This window comes from Festucalex cinctus, chromosome 1 (assembly GCF_051991245.1).
Source record: "Festucalex cinctus isolate MCC-2025b chromosome 1, RoL_Fcin_1.0, whole genome shotgun sequence".
NCBI classification, from domain to species: Eukaryota; Metazoa; Chordata; class Actinopteri; order Syngnathiformes; family Syngnathidae; genus Festucalex; species Festucalex cinctus.
Window position 1 is genome coordinate 63,000,537 of NC_135411.1, and position 15,730 is coordinate 63,016,266.

The following is a 15,730-nucleotide window of genomic DNA, read 5'->3' on the forward strand; positions in this document are numbered from 1 at the left end:
CTTGTAGTTCCTGAAAGTCAAATAATACTAGTGTAGCATTAATCAATTAACCAGTCAGGGGTTTGGCTCGGCTCATTCGTTCCCTCTTGTCTCACATACATCTTCATCTTGTCAATACATTTTGGAGCATATTCTGCCTTCCAGCCTTGTGTGAACAGTTTGGAGGGGCGCTATTCTGTTCCAGTGTGAAGGTGCCCCAGTGCAAGGTCCATTAAGTTATGCTTGGATGAGTTTAGTGCAAAAGAACACATTTGGGATTCCCTTAGAACAGGCATTTTGAGCCAGGTCCTCTCTCAGGTCCAATATCAGTGAACTCACAAATGTTGTAATGCATTAATAAGCACAAAAACCTTATTAGACGAGAGGTGGTGGTGGTAACTGCTGGACCAAATCCGTATTTTCTTACAAAGTCAGTTCTTCATAGTTTAGTGAATTGTACCAATACTTTTGTCCCTTAGTGTGTGTGGAGAGCAGAATCCTTCAGGAAAAGTCATATCTAATTATAGTTTGACCGTGTTTAGTCTGCTTCTTCCTGGTGGGTGGTTGCTTGAAAGAAGCACGAGAGTGCAGCGTGGCAACATCACAAACTTCTGATTCCTTCACATTTTTCCTCGAATCGACTAACAGGCGGTGGTGCGTGTTTATACACGTATCAAAACATACGATGTGTGATGCCTCACAAATACAATTGTGTAACGGTTTAAAGCAAGAGGATAGAAGTGAAAGGAGACAAGAAACAGATGCGTCGAAAGCTTACAGTGTTTGACAGCAAGCTATAAAACGTTTGATTTAATGAGGAATGAGTGGTCACTCTCCTTGGCGGGGTAACTCTCAGCGGGACACACCAGGAGGTGACCTCAGCATTTTAGTCTTTCATGAACATGTTTGACTGGGCTTTTAAAAGGAGATTTCCTTCAAGCATCATTCCCAGAGCTGTCAGAGGTCACTTCTTGAGAAAATTGTCGTCCATGATTTAAAGCGAGTTTTATCACTTGCTTGATTAGAGCAACATTACTAAATGAAAAGCTGCGCGTTCTCATCAGAATTTGAATTCCCGGGGTCAAGACATCGCAATCAGCATATTCATGTTCAAGCTTTGATGGTGTATTTGTAGACTTTGATTAGTTTCGAATGGGTCTTGCTCTTCTTGCAGCGCTCAGATTAATGTGCCCGGCACACCCCAATTATCTCTCTGAGAGGAAGGATGTGCTAACATATGGAGGACCAAAACTGCCAAAATTTAAAAAAAATAAAAATAAAACAATAAAAAAAAAAAGACTAAATAAATAAATAAAAGTGAGAATAAAATATACATACGGATAATAATATATACATAATATATGTAATGACTCGATTGAGTCGATAAAGAATTGATCCCAAACAGGCAGGCTCAGAGGAGGAAAACAATCTCGATTTATTGCTTTTGACAAACCGATGGCACAAAGCTTGCTCGCAGGCAAGACAACGGAATTTGCAACGATGCCCCTGCACACAGGCGAGGGACACGTAAGTAACAAAAGACACTTGCAAAAGGCAAGGAGGAATTGGGAAACACAAAACTCCCGCAAAAGGCAGGGAACACGAATGTAACAAAAAGCGCTTGCAACTGCAAGGAAAACTAACATAACCAAAATCGCTTGCAAACGGCAAGGAGAACTAACGTAACAAAAAACACTTGCTAACAGCAAGGACAAGAAAAACATAACTCACTTGCAACCGGCAAGGACGACACGAAATGTACACGGAATCAATCAACACGAGTATATCAAACAAAAGGCGACGCGGAAACACACACGTGAATACAAGTAAACTAAAGACGACGGCAGATTCAAAAAACTTTTACCAACAGGAAAACGCGGAGAACACTTGGACACGGAGGTGAGCAAATAATAATCCGACGACGTGCTGTGTTCCTCGGAGTCCTTTTAAAGCTTTGATTGTCAATGCGCTGCAGGTGCGGAGCTGGGGAACGCCCCCCTCGTTGCAGGCACTGGAACACACACACAAGCACAACAGGCTGAGAACCGAACCATGACAGTACCCCCCCCTCAACGGACGCCCCTTGGCGGACCACCTGGTTTATCAGGATGAGCAGCGTAGAACGTGTCGAGCAGAGACGGGTCAAGGATCCAGGAGCGGGGGATCCACTGGCGCTCTTCAGGTCCATAGCCCTCCCAGTCGACCAGATACTGGAAGCCCCGGCCCCTGGGCCTCGAGTCCAAGATTTCCTTGACCGTGTAGACAGGGTCCCCATCAACCAGCCGGGGAGGAGGCGGAGCTGGCGCGGGAGGATTCAGTGCGCTGGTGGTCACAGGCTTAAGGAGGGAGACGTGGAACACAGGATGCACTTTGAGGGAAGAGGGTAGCCGGAGCTTGGCTGTGACAGGGTTGATCATGGCAAGAATCTCGAACGGACCAATGAAGCGCGGACCCAACTTCTTGGCGCCTCCAGCCAGCCGCATGTCCCGGGAGGAAAGCCAAACCTTGTCCCCCGGCCGGTAGGCCGGCTCCGGCCGCCGCTGGCGGTCCGCTATTTCCTTGTTGCGGACCGCCGTGCGGGACAACGCAGCACGTGTTTCCCGCCACACTTTGTGGGCCCGACGCAGGTGCTGCTGGACTGTGGGAAGTTCTATGGAGCCCTCCTGTGAAGGGAACAGGGGTGGTTGGTACCCGTAGGCCGCCATGAATGGCGAGCGTCCAGTAGCCGATGAGGGCAAGGTGTTGGTGGCGTACTCAATCCAAGGTAGTTGTGTGGACCATGATTCGGGGTTGTTTAGGCACACACATCGGAGGGCCGCTTCTAGGTCCTGGTTGGCCCTCTCTGTTTGGCCGTTGGTCTGTGGGTGATATCCCGATGACAAGCTCGCTGTGGCTCCCAGCAGCTTACAGAACTTTTTCCAGACCTGGGAGATGAACTGCGGTCCACGGTCTGAGACCAAGCCCACGGGTATTCCATGAAGCTTAAAAACATGACGGGTGAGGAGTTGCGCCGTCTCCCAGGAGGACGGCAGCTTGGAGAGAGCGACAAAGTGAGTCATCTTAGAGAATCGGTCTATCACAGTCATAATCACCGTGTTCCCCCGTGACCTAGGGAGACCAGTGATAAAGTCCAGTGAAATATGGGACCACGGCCGCGATGGGATGGGGAGAGGCCGCAGTAGTCCCACCGGAGGCTGGTGGGAGGATTTCCCGCAAGCACAAGCGGTGCAGGCCTTGATAAACTCCGTGATGTCCTTTTTCATCTCCGGCCACCAGAACCGTTGGCCGATTAGGGCGAGAGTCCTATGAATACCCGGATGACAGGCGACTCTCGAATTGTGACCCCATTGCAGGACCTCCGCCCGCACTGGGTCCGGGACAAACAGTCTCCCGGCTGGGCAGTCCTCCGGGATGGTGATTCCCTCCAGTGCCTCCGTGACCCTCTTCTCCACTTCCCAGCATACCGCGCCCACAAAACAACGTCCTGGCAGAATAGGTTCCGTCCCCGTCTCGGGAGAAGCCACGTCATGCATTCGGGACAAAGCGTCCGGCTTCTGGTTCCGGGAACCCTGGCGGTAGTCCACGACAAAGTGGAATCGGGTGAAGAGTAGGGCCCAGCGTGCCTGTCTGGAGTTGAGTCTCCTAGCTGACCGGAGGTACGCCAAGTTCTTGTGGTCGGTCAGTACTTGGAAAGGTTCCTTTGCGCCCTCCAGCCAGTGTCTCCATTCTTGAAGCGCCAGGACGATCGCCAATAACTCCCGATTCCCCACGTCGTAGTTGCGCTCTGCTGGACTTAGACGCCTGGAGAAGAAGGCGCAGGGGTGGAGCTTCCCATCTTCTGGCGACCGCTGGGACAGGACCGCCCCCACTCCTGAATCTGACGCGTCAACCTCGACCACAAAGGGGAGATCAGTATTAGAGTGGATCAATACAGGTCGATTTATGAACAACTGCTTTAGTTCGGTGAAGGCCTTTTCGGCGCAAGGTGACCACCTAAACGGAACTTTACTCGACGTTAATTTTGTGAGTGGGGCGGCCCGTAAACTATAGTTCCTAATGAACCGACGATAAAAGTTGGCGAAGCCCAAAAACCTCTGCAACTGTTTACGAGTCTTGGGGCTCGGCCACTCGACCACGGCCCGTGTCTTAATCGGATCTGCTCGCAGTTGCCCCCCCTCAATAATAAAGCCCAGAAATTGAACCGACGTGGAGTGAAATTCACATTTCTCTGCCTTAACGTAAAGTCGGTTCTCCAAAAGGCGCTGGAGAACCAGGCGAACATGTTGTCGGTGCTCATGCTCGTCTCGCGAGAAGATTAGAATGTCATCTAAATAAACGAAGCAAAAAACATTCAACATGTCCCGGAGGACATCGTTGATCAGGCACTGGAACACCGCTGGAGCATTAGTTAACCCGAAAGGCATGACGCAATACTCGAAATGACCTAGGGGCGTCTTGAACGCGGTCTTCCATTCATCTCCTTCTCGTATTCGAACCAAGTGGTACGCACTTCGCAAATCTAACTTAGAAAAGATTCGGGCGGACTGTAACGGAGCGAAGGCAGAGTCCAACAGCGGAAGCGGGTACTTATTCTTTATCGTGATGTCGTTCAATCCCCGATAGTCAACACATGGACGAAGGGTCTTATCTTTCTTCTCAATAAAGAAAAACCCCGCCCCCACGGGTGATTTGGACGGACGGATCTGACCGTTGGTCAGCGAGCTCGAGATATACTCCCGGAGGGCTTCTTGTTCAGGCTGAGATACTTGATATAGGCGTGAACTCGGTAGTGGCGCATTGGGAATCAGCTCAATCGCACAATCGTATGGTCTATGGGGCGGCAACGCCTGGGCACGGTCCTTACTAAACACTTTTCCTAAGTCATGATACTCCTTCGGTACTTGATCGAGGCAAATCGCTTCGGGAGCCGGATATACAGGCACCGCGATTGTCCCTTCTGCCGACCTTAAACAGTGGGCGTGACAGAAGGGACTCCAGTTTTCCAACGCGGGCTTATTCCAATCGATGTCGGGATTATGGGTCTTAAGCCACGGGAGACCCAATACTAGGGGAGCAGCACGGGAAGGCATAACAAAAAAGCTCCTTTTCTCGACATGATTCCCCGAAAGCCTCAAAGTCAGTGGACCAGTAACATGTCGAACCTGCGCCAGTAACCGCCCATCTAGGTCGAAAACCTCCTTCACCTTCTCTAATGGTTCCACCGGGCTCCCTAACGCCTCTACCACACACGGATCGACGAAGCAATCGTCGGCGCCCGAGTCTATGAGAGCCCTAATCTTAAGCTTCATGCCGCCGTCGGACAATTCCCCCGACAATTCTAACCGTCGAATATCTCGGCCAGACCTAATCGGCGGGCTGGGTTCGGTTCTCCCCGGTTGGTGCTTACCCTGGTTCAAGTCCGTTCCGAGCCCCTGGGTCTCGTCGGCACGTCCTCCCAGTCGGGTGGTCGGTCGCGTCCGGCGTGCTGGCTTCGTCGGGCATGCAGCCACCCGATGCCCTGGTTGCCCACAGTAGAGGCAGGCTCCTGTGACCCACCGACGGCGGCGCTCCTCGTGGTGCAGGCGTCCACCTCCGATCTGCATGGGCTCAGACGTGCGGTGGTCAGCGGCCGGCCCCTGCCGCTCACAAGCACGCTCTCGGTGCCGTTCTCGTAAACGGTTATCCAACCGGATGGTTAGCTCGATAAGTCCTTCAAGGGAGTTCGTATCGTCACGGACCGCCAGTTCATCTCTAAGTACCGTATTCAGTCCACGACGAAAAACACTTCGCAACGCACAGTCCTCGAATCCGCTTTCAGCGGCCAAAATACAAAATGCAATCGAGTAATCAGCGACCGACCTTTCCCCTTGAACTAAATCTAATAACCGGCCTCCGGCCTCTCTCCCTTTGACAGGATGGTCAAACACACGTTGAAATTCAGAAACAAAATTCGGGAAAGAGGACCGAAGGTCCGGTCGAGAGTTGCTCACCACCATCGCCCACGTAGCGGCTTGACCAGACAGGAGACTCATAATAAAGGCTATCTTGGACTGATCATGAGCATAGGTATATGGTTGCTGGTCGAAAACAAGAGAACACTGATGCAGAAACTGACCGCAACCTCCAGGCTGTCCATCATAACGTGACGGGTGGGGCAAAACGGGTTCCCTAGGTGTAACCGGGAGTGCCGACAGGGCTGTGTCTATTCGCGGAAGTTCCGGGTTTGGCACCTCGCGAGCACCGAACTGCAGGAGCCTGGCAAACAACTCCTCACACCGGTGAGCAAGCCTGCCCACCACCTCCTGGAGACCGGCTAATGCAACTTCGGTTTGCCCGACCCGTTGCCCCTGGCTGGCCAACGCCTTTCCCACCTTCTCTGAGTCTGCAGGATCCATGGTCGGATTATTCTGTAATGACTCGATTGAGTCGATAAAGAATTGATCCCAAACAGGCAGGCTCAGAGGAGGAAAACAATCTCGATTTATTGCTTTTGACAAACCGATGGCACAAAGCTTGCTCGCAGGCAAGACAACGGAATTTGCAACGATGCCCCTGCACACAGGCGAGGGACACGTAAGTAACAAAAGACACTTGCAAAAGGCAAGGAGGAATTGGGAAACACAAAACTCCCGCAAAAGGCAGGAAACACGAATGTAACAAAAAGCGCTTGCAACTGCAAGGAAAACTAACATAACCAAAATCGCTTGCAAACGGCAAGGAGAACTAACGTAACAAAAAACACTTGCTAACAGCAAGGACAAGAAAAACATAACTCACTTGCAACCGGCAAGGACGACACGAAATGTACACGGAATCAATCAACACGAGTATATCAAACAAAAGGCGACGCGGAAACACACACGTGAATACAAGTAAACTAAAGACGACGGCAGATTCAAAAAACTTTTACCAACAGGAAAACGCGGAGAACACTTGGACACGGAGGTGAGCAAATAATAATCCGACGACGTGCTGTGTTCCTCGGAGTCCTTTTAAAGCTTTGATTGTCAATGCGCTGCAGGTGCGGAGCTGGGGAACGCCCCCCTCGTTGCAGGCACTGGAACACACACACAAGCACAACAGGCTGAGAACCGAACCATGACAATATATACGGATATAAAATATATAATTGAAAAATTGAATAAAAATATATATAGCTGGAACTAAAAACAACTATAAATATATATGTATATATATATATATATATATCCATCCATTTTCTTGACCGCTTATTCCTCACAAGGGTTGCGGGGGCTGCTGGCGCCTATCTCAGCTGGCTCTGGGCAGTAGGCGGGGGACACCCTGGACTGGTTGCCAACCAATCGCAGGGTACACAGAGCCGAACAACCATCCACACTCACACGCACGCCTAGGGACAATTCGGAGCGCCCAATTAACCTGCCATGCATGTCTTTGGAATGTGGGAGGAGACCGGAGTACCCGGAGAAGACCCACGCGGGCACGGGGAGAACATGCAAACTCCACCCAGGAAGGTCCGAGCCTGGACTCGAACCAGAGACCTCAGAACTGGGAAGCGGACGTGCTAACCACTCGACTACCGTGCCGCCCCTATATATATATATATATATATATATATATATATATATATATATATATATATATATATATAATTTATTGTTGTTCTTCTTTGTATGTATATTTATTTATTTATTATCTTAGTTTTTAATTATATGTTTTATATCTGGTTTATTTTCACTTTTATGCATTTATTTATTTATTTAGTCATTTATTTATTTTACATTTTGGCAGTTTTGGTCCTCCATACTAACACAGTTGTTTGCTACTTTGCAAAGATCGCACTGGTCACAGCCACTGGCAGTGATGAATCGCATGTCAGGAGAACAACAGGCTTTAATAAAACATTGAGGTTTGGGGAGGACTCCGTAACTTTGGCCAATCAATTACTTCTCAACTGAGTGGGATTTGTCGTGTGATTTATCACAGTCAAACTCGGAGGCGCTGACCTGCGTGCTGAGCGTCGAGGTTGTCAACCGTGTGACAAAAATGCAGCTGGGTCGGCGTCACATTTCACGGGGATGTTATAAACTCTGCCTTTTTGCTCAGTCACTCACATCCCTCCTGGTGTTGGTCTAAACACATGGGAGTGGATCAGATAAGCGCTCCTGCTGAGAGTTCATCAGTCCATCTGTTCCATGAATCAGTCCCCTGAATAGAAAGCTGCTGTCTCATCCCTATCACAGTCACCCTCCCCACTCCCAGTTCAATGTGTTAAATTTCAACATCGGTCCTGCAATCAGTCACCTTGACAAGAAGAAATCGCAAAGATTTTCTATGGCGTGCAGGTGTATTTCTTCAAATGTTTCTCCCTGTGTGTCTCTTTAGGATACCATCACAGTTTACCATCTTCTACATATGCCACTGGTCCTGAGGGGAAAAGATTACCTGCATCTGGGGCGTTGTCTTCGGAATTTCTCAACCAGGGCGTCCCAGTAAAGATTTTGCTTTTGGTATGCAATGCAGCAGGAACAGGGCAACAAACTGTGAGGTAATTACGTAAGTGCCATGGGTACTTATTTTTTTGATAACACATCCATCTTTCCATAGCATCGACCTGCTAATGTTATGTAATTTATACTAGGGATAGACCGATTATCGGCCGGGTCGATTATCTTAATGCCAATATCTGGCATTTTGACAAATATCGGCATCTGCCTTTTTACTAATCTGAAAGCTGATAAAGCTGGCATCTCATTGAGCGGCTTGCAAACATTGCAAATTTAGGGTTTTCATTAGGATTTGTAAAATGTTCACAGTTGTTACTTGTAGCAAAGACATTCTGAAGATATTCAAACAATTTTTCCACTGTCTGCGAAGATCTTTTGGAACCTTTTATAAACCCTGACCAAAATCCCAAATTAGCTTCATTCGTATGCCTTTCTCGCTCAGTGAGATGCAGGGACTTTTTCATTTATGGATATATTTAAATTTCCACTTAAAAAAAATGATGCTGCCACTGGGAACTCACTATACATTTTATTTTAAAATTTTAAATAAATAAATAAAATTAAGAAACTGTGTTGAAATTTTACATAACTATTTACAGTAGAAAACTTTCGGGAACTACATTATTTACTTGCTTAGTTTTTAATTCAGCTTAACATGCTGATGACCCTGGAAGCTCCCTGCAATTTTTTTGTTATAATTTTTAAACAAAGCTGTCAATTCTTTATATGTTTAAAATTAAGTTTTTTTGTTTGTTTTTTTGGTGCTAATATTTTCTCTTTTGCTGCATTGAAATATCAGTAATCTGTCTCCTTGACTACACCGTAAATTTTGTAGAATAAATGTGACACTATTTAGAGTGGGACCAAATAGACTCAATTTTAGAGCAATATTTACACTTGGGTGAGGGTAAAATAAAGAATTAGAAAAACTAAAAAATAAAAGTGACTCAAGGGTGGAGGAACGAACTCACGACCTTCAGGTCGGGAGACAGCCGATTTACTCCCTGAGCCACTCAGCTCCTATTTTCTGTTAGTATATCACTCGTGTCAGCTGCAGCTGATTCCATGATTCCATGGAATCTTCCTCTGTAAGAGACCAAAAATGATGATATTTGGTCTCTTGTTAGAACAGAAAACAGTAGGAGGGGCCGAGCTCAGGTGGTAGTGTGGCAGTCTCCCAAGCTGAAAGTCGTGAGTTTGTTCCTCAACCCTTGAGTCACTTTTATTTTATTTTATTTTTACATTTTTATGTTACTCTCTTCCTAGTGTAAATCTTAGCCTACTACTCTAAAACAATTTGGTCCCTTTCGAAATAAAGTCAAATTTACACCGCAGAATTTACTGTATACTAATAACTGGTGTCGGTTTCGGCCTTGAAAAAAGTGTCTCTTTTCGGTCTCTAACTAATTTATAGTTAGGATAAAAAGATGCCAAAAATAAACTATACAGTTTAGGTTAACAGAACTAGATGCTGAATGGTTTTATTAGTCAGTTACTCCTATATCCAAGTTTGATGACTCATTTGCACATCAGGACATCATCAGTAGGATACGGTGACCCTGAAGTACAAAAGACAATAGCAAATAACTAATCATAACATATAACTAAATACATATCCTAGCTTAGCAAAAATGCCACAAAAAGTCAAATAGGAAACTAAAGTCTTGCTCAATATTTGGCACGTCATAGACAATGGCGGTCCAAACTGTTTTAATTTGTGCACCTATAAAAACAGCATATTCCCCCTTTTCTTACTATTCAAAGGTTGTTTGCTCAACCCACTGCTTTGATTTGATCTAATTTGGTACGTATACAATCGATTATGCTATTATGTCAGTAATTGAATGAGAGTTTTGATTTCAAGCACTTAAAAATCTCATCACTAATCTATTTGAGTGTGTACTATGATCACAGAGTTACTCTCACTCCTCTGTGGAACCGGGATGCTCGGTCATTTTATATTTAGCTCTCCTCTGTGCCAGAAGCACGTCAAGGTCATTTCACCTCTCTGGAAAATAAATGCCTCGCATCCATCTCACTGTGAGGGGAGTTTGAAATCAAACGACTGAGGAATCCAGCATCTGGTTGCCTTGCAGATCAGTCAGACACTTGTCTCGCTCGGCCACTTGAGGAAGATCAATAATAAAGATGAGCTGGCCAACATAGCCGTGAGAAAGTCCAATCGCCCGTGAGAGTCTGACTCATTTGTGTCAGTTTCTCCTTCAAATGACTTCCTGTCATTGATCAAAGCACCCACCCGCCGATCTCGGACTCATCAGATGACCGTGGGAGACTTTGCCTTGCCAAGAGGATGACATTGGAGTCACGTGTCACAAACAGGTTCTCTGTAAATCAAAACACAAGATCACTCAACCTGAAAATGACTTACTACCAGGTTATAGACATAATCATCGTTTTCGTTTAAACAATGTTGTAATGACCATACATAAGTTGATTGTCACTGGGGAGGGAGAGTGCCAACCTTTGCCAAGGCTACGTTAATTAAAAGGGGTGAAAATTGTGGAGAGCAGTATTTGTGTGTTTATGCATCTGTTATTTATCTATTTATTCTGTCGTTTGAGATTTTTGAGAAGCTCCTGTATCCATATCTCCAAGTTCTCAGATGTCCAAGGTTTTTGTCTCGTACACTGACCTCTTTTTGTTAAAAAAAAAAAGAAAAGAAAAATATTGTTAGCTTTTAACTCTTTTACTACCAAACATTATCCAAAAAACAACCCTGACAGTGCCAGCCGATTTCAAGCATTTTAACTCACCTTTCAAGGCAAACAGAATATTGTGTGCTATGACTACACAAACGTGGTGGGTACCACATGAAAGATCGCATTCCATTCTTTCATTAGAAAAATTATATTCCTACCTTATTCCGTTATATAGTATTCATCATTTGAAAAGAGGTCATTTGAGCGAAAATTGAAAAGATAAGGACAAAACAAGCTTTTTGTGAAAAGATACATTATTTTTTTCCACAACAGTGACTTTGACACCGATATTTTTTGTTTAGTGACGCTCTGTGAATTAGATTTAATGTGACGAAGGCTTTGATCATTCACGTCATCCTTGAAAAAGTTCTATTTCCAAAGAGCCGCCATGTTTTCTTGTAATTTGATACACGAGCCCATTGAAAAGAGATACAATGCTGCCATCTGCTGTTCATGGGGTGTTTTTGAATTCTCCCACTCCACAGAACAAGCGCTGCACAAGACGTTGCACGGCCAATTGAAAACGGCACTTAACGTTTTTGGCGGCATTCATCGTGATTTCAGCACACGTCATTCAACGTTTTTGGTGGTCAAAGAGTTAATAATATCAACTGTTATAGAAGCAATTTCTAATGCCTAGATAATTCTCAGCCACCACTATATGTACTGGCAGAGACTTGTTTGTTCACAAACAATTACATATTATTATTATAGTACATATTATTATTATTATAGTACAGTATGCTTCATTTTAATTACTTGTTCCAAAATGAATGTTGTGTACTGGAGGGTTGGATCCCAAATGCAGACACAAATAAGATTTTCTCCATTTATTCACATCGAGAGGCAGAAACCCAGAGACGCTGTACACAGGACAGTTGGACAATAATCCGGCAAACCACACACAATTCTCAGCCTGCACCCACAGACAGTGAATCGTAAAGGACTAAAGAACGACATCACAGAGGTCTAGAAATCCCCTAAAGGATTAAAGGTTGACATCACGAACATCACGTTTTGTAAACAGACACCTGTTACATCAGTACCTAAACAGACACATAACAGGTCATGAACTCTGGCACATGCGACCCAGGCCATGACAGTACCCCCCCCTCAAAGAACGCCTCCTGACGTTCTCCTAAGTTTTAACACAAAACCCTCACCGACGGTCACAGAACTTACGCCGTCATCCGAAACTATAGCGGGGAGCGCACGCTGGTTAAGCGCCGCCGGAAGCCGCTGGTCGAAACACCGTCGTCTGCTGGCTATGCGCCACCGGTGCTGAAGCAGGAGAATAGTGACGCAGAGAAGAGATGGCCGCTGGTTGAACGCCGTTGTCCGATACTATAGTGGTGAACGACGCTGGTAGAGCGCCGCCGGAAGTCGCTGGTCGAAACGCCGTCGTCCGCACCGCCGGACCAGAGAGAACATATGGAGACGAGAAGGCCGCTGCCGAACGCCATCGTCCGAAACTAAAGCGAGGAGTGCACGCTGGTCGAGCGTGGCTGGTAGCCGCTGGTTGAAACGCCGTCGTCCGCGCCGCTGGACCAGAGAGAAGACGTGGTGAAGAGATGGTCGTTAGCCGAACGCCGTTGTCCAAAACTATAGTGGGGAGTGATGCTGGTTGAGCGCCGCCAGTGGCCGCTAGTCGAAATGCTGTCGTCCGCGCTGCCGGACCAGGAGATGACGCAGAGAAGAGAAGGCCTCGGGACTAGTGTGGGAAAGACGACACAACAAGAAAACTTAGAATGATGACTCCTCACGGCTCGCTCTCCGTGAAGATGAGACTTGATGGAGTTGACCGCAGTGGAAGCACGCCTCCATCCGAGCGCGTCTCCTTCGCTCGGCCTGACTGAGGATGCCGCCCCTCTGCATGGGGTCCTCTCCAATAGCTTGAATTCTCCTTCCTACCTCAATAGCCGATGTCATCGATGTCGCCTGCGCTGGTCCACCACCACGCTCCGCTGGGATGGTCTCGGGGGTACCAGGGACGCTCCATGCGACGTTCCTCACAACGCTCCCTCGAACGGCTGACCCGCCGACTCTCCTGAGGAGTGAGTTCCTCCAAATCTGCAGTGTCATCCTTGACAATGGCCCATCTTATTTATATCTGCGGAATCCATGTGGGCCGGATTATTCTGTTGTGTACTGGAGGGTTGTATCCCAAATGCAGACACAAATAAGATTTTCTCCATTTATTCACATCGAGAGGTAGTTCCTCAGAGACGCTGTACGCAGGACAGTTGGACAATAATCCGGCAAACCACACACAATTCTCAGCCTTCACCCACAGACAGTGAATCGTAAAGGACTAAAGAACGACATCACATAGGTCCAGACATCCCCTAAAGGATTAAAGGTTGACATCACGAACATCACGTTTTGTAAACAGATACTTGTTACATCAGTACCTAACAGACACTTTTACATCAGTACCTAAACAGACACATAACAGGTCATGAACTCTGGCGCATGCGACACAGCCATGACAATGAAGGCCTTTATTGTCCTCAATAGCAATCTATAATTCAAAGATCTAAAAATGCCACGACACAATGAAAAACAACCCCATTCTTTGTTTTTCTTTGTAAAGTATTTGACTGTGGGATTTTTTTTATTTTCTTTTTTTTTGGGGGGGGGGTGCATTTAGAATAGAATTGGTCGCGCCATGAACAATCATTTGCATGCATCTGGTGGATCACATTTTGTTCATTATAGGTGTTTTACAAACTACTGTTTCACAATAAAGGTAATTAAAAACAAGCATTGTGAATGTGTGAATCCTTAAAGTCATCACGGCTTCTCTTGAACGTCAACATGGCGTTTCACTTCTGTTTTATTGTGGTGCAAATAATTATGTTATTGGAGGTGAAGTGGATGTAATATTGTTTTGTGAACCGATCTAAATGCTTCCCAAGAGGTCATTTACTTTGGGAATGAACAGACTCTTCAAAAGATGCTGTTGAAAATCACCGTATAATCCAAGCCAAAGCCTCCACAATTGTGTATGTGCCTGTGTGAGTCTACCACAGAATATTAAGTGTGGTGGAGTCTTGAAATGCAAACGTTTCCTCACTAATACAGTTTTCCTTTCATTCTTACCATCACTGGATTTACAGGACAGCATTGTTATTCTTTTGACTGTGTAGCCCACTTTTGTTTCCTCACCGTGCACATGCATGCCTACGGGGACTTCTACTAATAAATCTCAAGCAGACAATGGAGGACTGCCTTCAATTAAATGTGCGTTATAATAAATGTGTCATGGGACCCATCCTTTTAGAGTGATGGTTTTCCCTCTTCTCATCAGCCAATTCCGTGTATTGTCTTTCACTCTGCTTCCCTAACTAAAATGAGAAACTTGCTCTAATGTCCAAATCACTTTTTTTTTTGTTTATTTCCAATGTAGCCTACAAGGCTTTTGGTAAGCTTAACAAGATTTTTGTCCTATGTGGTTGATTTTAGGTTTGGCCCTCCATTCTTAATGAGGGAGGACCGGTCTATTTCCTGGGATCAGCTGCAGCAAAGCATTCTGAGCAAGCTTTACTACCTGATGATCAATGGGGCGCCGGCACAGGTACTGGACAACTACTTTTAAGAATGGGCTCATGAATACGTTGTACACACACACAAAAAAAAAGCATGTCAGAAACTCGTAGGATTTGCACAAAATGTAGAGGACTTTTCTAGACATTTGTTTCCCTACCTTTATTGAGACAAGGCACACTCATTTGTGACAATAATCTTACTAAAAGTAAACCAATAATGATGATGTCCCAATTTATTCACAAATGTGCTTACTCAGTTGTAGGGTTGTCACGATACAAAAATTTCAAACTCTAAATCGATACCCAGGAAAATACTCTATACTCGATACCATTTTCGGTACTGCGGCGATAAAAAAGACAAATACTTTGAAAATGCATAGAAAAATATTTTTTCACATAATCGCAAATAATTTAACAAAATTATTACTAATAAAAGAAAAATACATATGACTTTTTCACATGCAAACAAATTATAATCAACACAAATGAAAGAATACGTCATACAAAAAAATGCCACAATGACAACACTTGGTAGTCTGAGGTAAAAACACAGGAAACATCAATAAGCAAACAATTTGAGGTAGTTAACTATACAAGTAATCAGAACTCTAGTTTGACATTTGACTACACAAAACAAACAATCAGTAAAAATGAACATTAAATGCTGCAGTTGCTAAAATTGAAAAGTGCAAATATCTATAAAGACATAAAGGATTTAGAAAGTGCACTTTATTCTATGAGTGACTAAGTTTGTCGTATCACTGGTCTGAATTTTCTTTGATGTTGGAAGACTTTTTGCAGTAACGACAAGCATGTCAACGTGTTCTTCTGTGAGTCTTGCCCTTCTTGGGTTGCAACCTGCAAATGAGCACTGATGTTACTAAACACGCTCGGTGGCAAAACTTGAAGCAGCAATACACAGGTACACTAAGCTAACCGGCTAATGGCTAATAGCATAACAGTCACTGAGCATAAAGCTAACTGCTGTAGCCAGCTA

The 15,730-nt window shown here is 45.5% G+C and overlaps 2 protein-coding genes across 2 annotated transcripts in view; one reads left to right on the forward strand and one right to left on the reverse strand.

Annotated features, from left to right (window-relative positions):
- Positions 1-15,730, forward strand: part of usp43b (ubiquitin specific peptidase 43b) — a 90,453-nt gene that overhangs the window by 59,320 nt on the left and 15,403 nt on the right. Inside the window, exons 7-8 of the mRNA XM_077500928.1 lie at positions 8,344-8,506; positions 14,651-14,762. Coding sequence (XP_077357054.1) covers positions 8,344-8,506; positions 14,651-14,762 — 275 coding nt within the window. The remainder of the gene's footprint in view (positions 1-8,343; positions 8,507-14,650; positions 14,763-15,730) is intronic.
- LOC144004035 (uncharacterized) lies at positions 12,001-13,464 on the reverse strand. Its single transcript, XM_077500919.1, has 2 exons — positions 13,097-13,464; positions 12,001-12,896 (listed from the first exon to the last, which is right to left on the reverse strand). Exons 1-2 carry the CDS (start codon positions 13,265-13,267, stop codon positions 12,405-12,407), a joined length of 663 nt encoding a protein of 220 aa, XP_077357045.1. The 5' UTR covers positions 13,268-13,464; the 3' UTR covers positions 12,001-12,404.

Bases quoted from the DNA above. Each gene is read 5' to 3' on its own strand.
- LOC144004035 (XM_077500919.1), bottom strand. From the start codon at position 13,267: ATGACACTGCAGATTTGGAGGAACTCACTCCTCAGGAGAGTCGGCGGG. The intron at 12,897-13,096 runs GTAGGAAGGAGA...TTCCCACACTAG, and splicing joins CGATGACATCGGCTATTGAG to TCCCGAGGCCTTCTCTTCTC.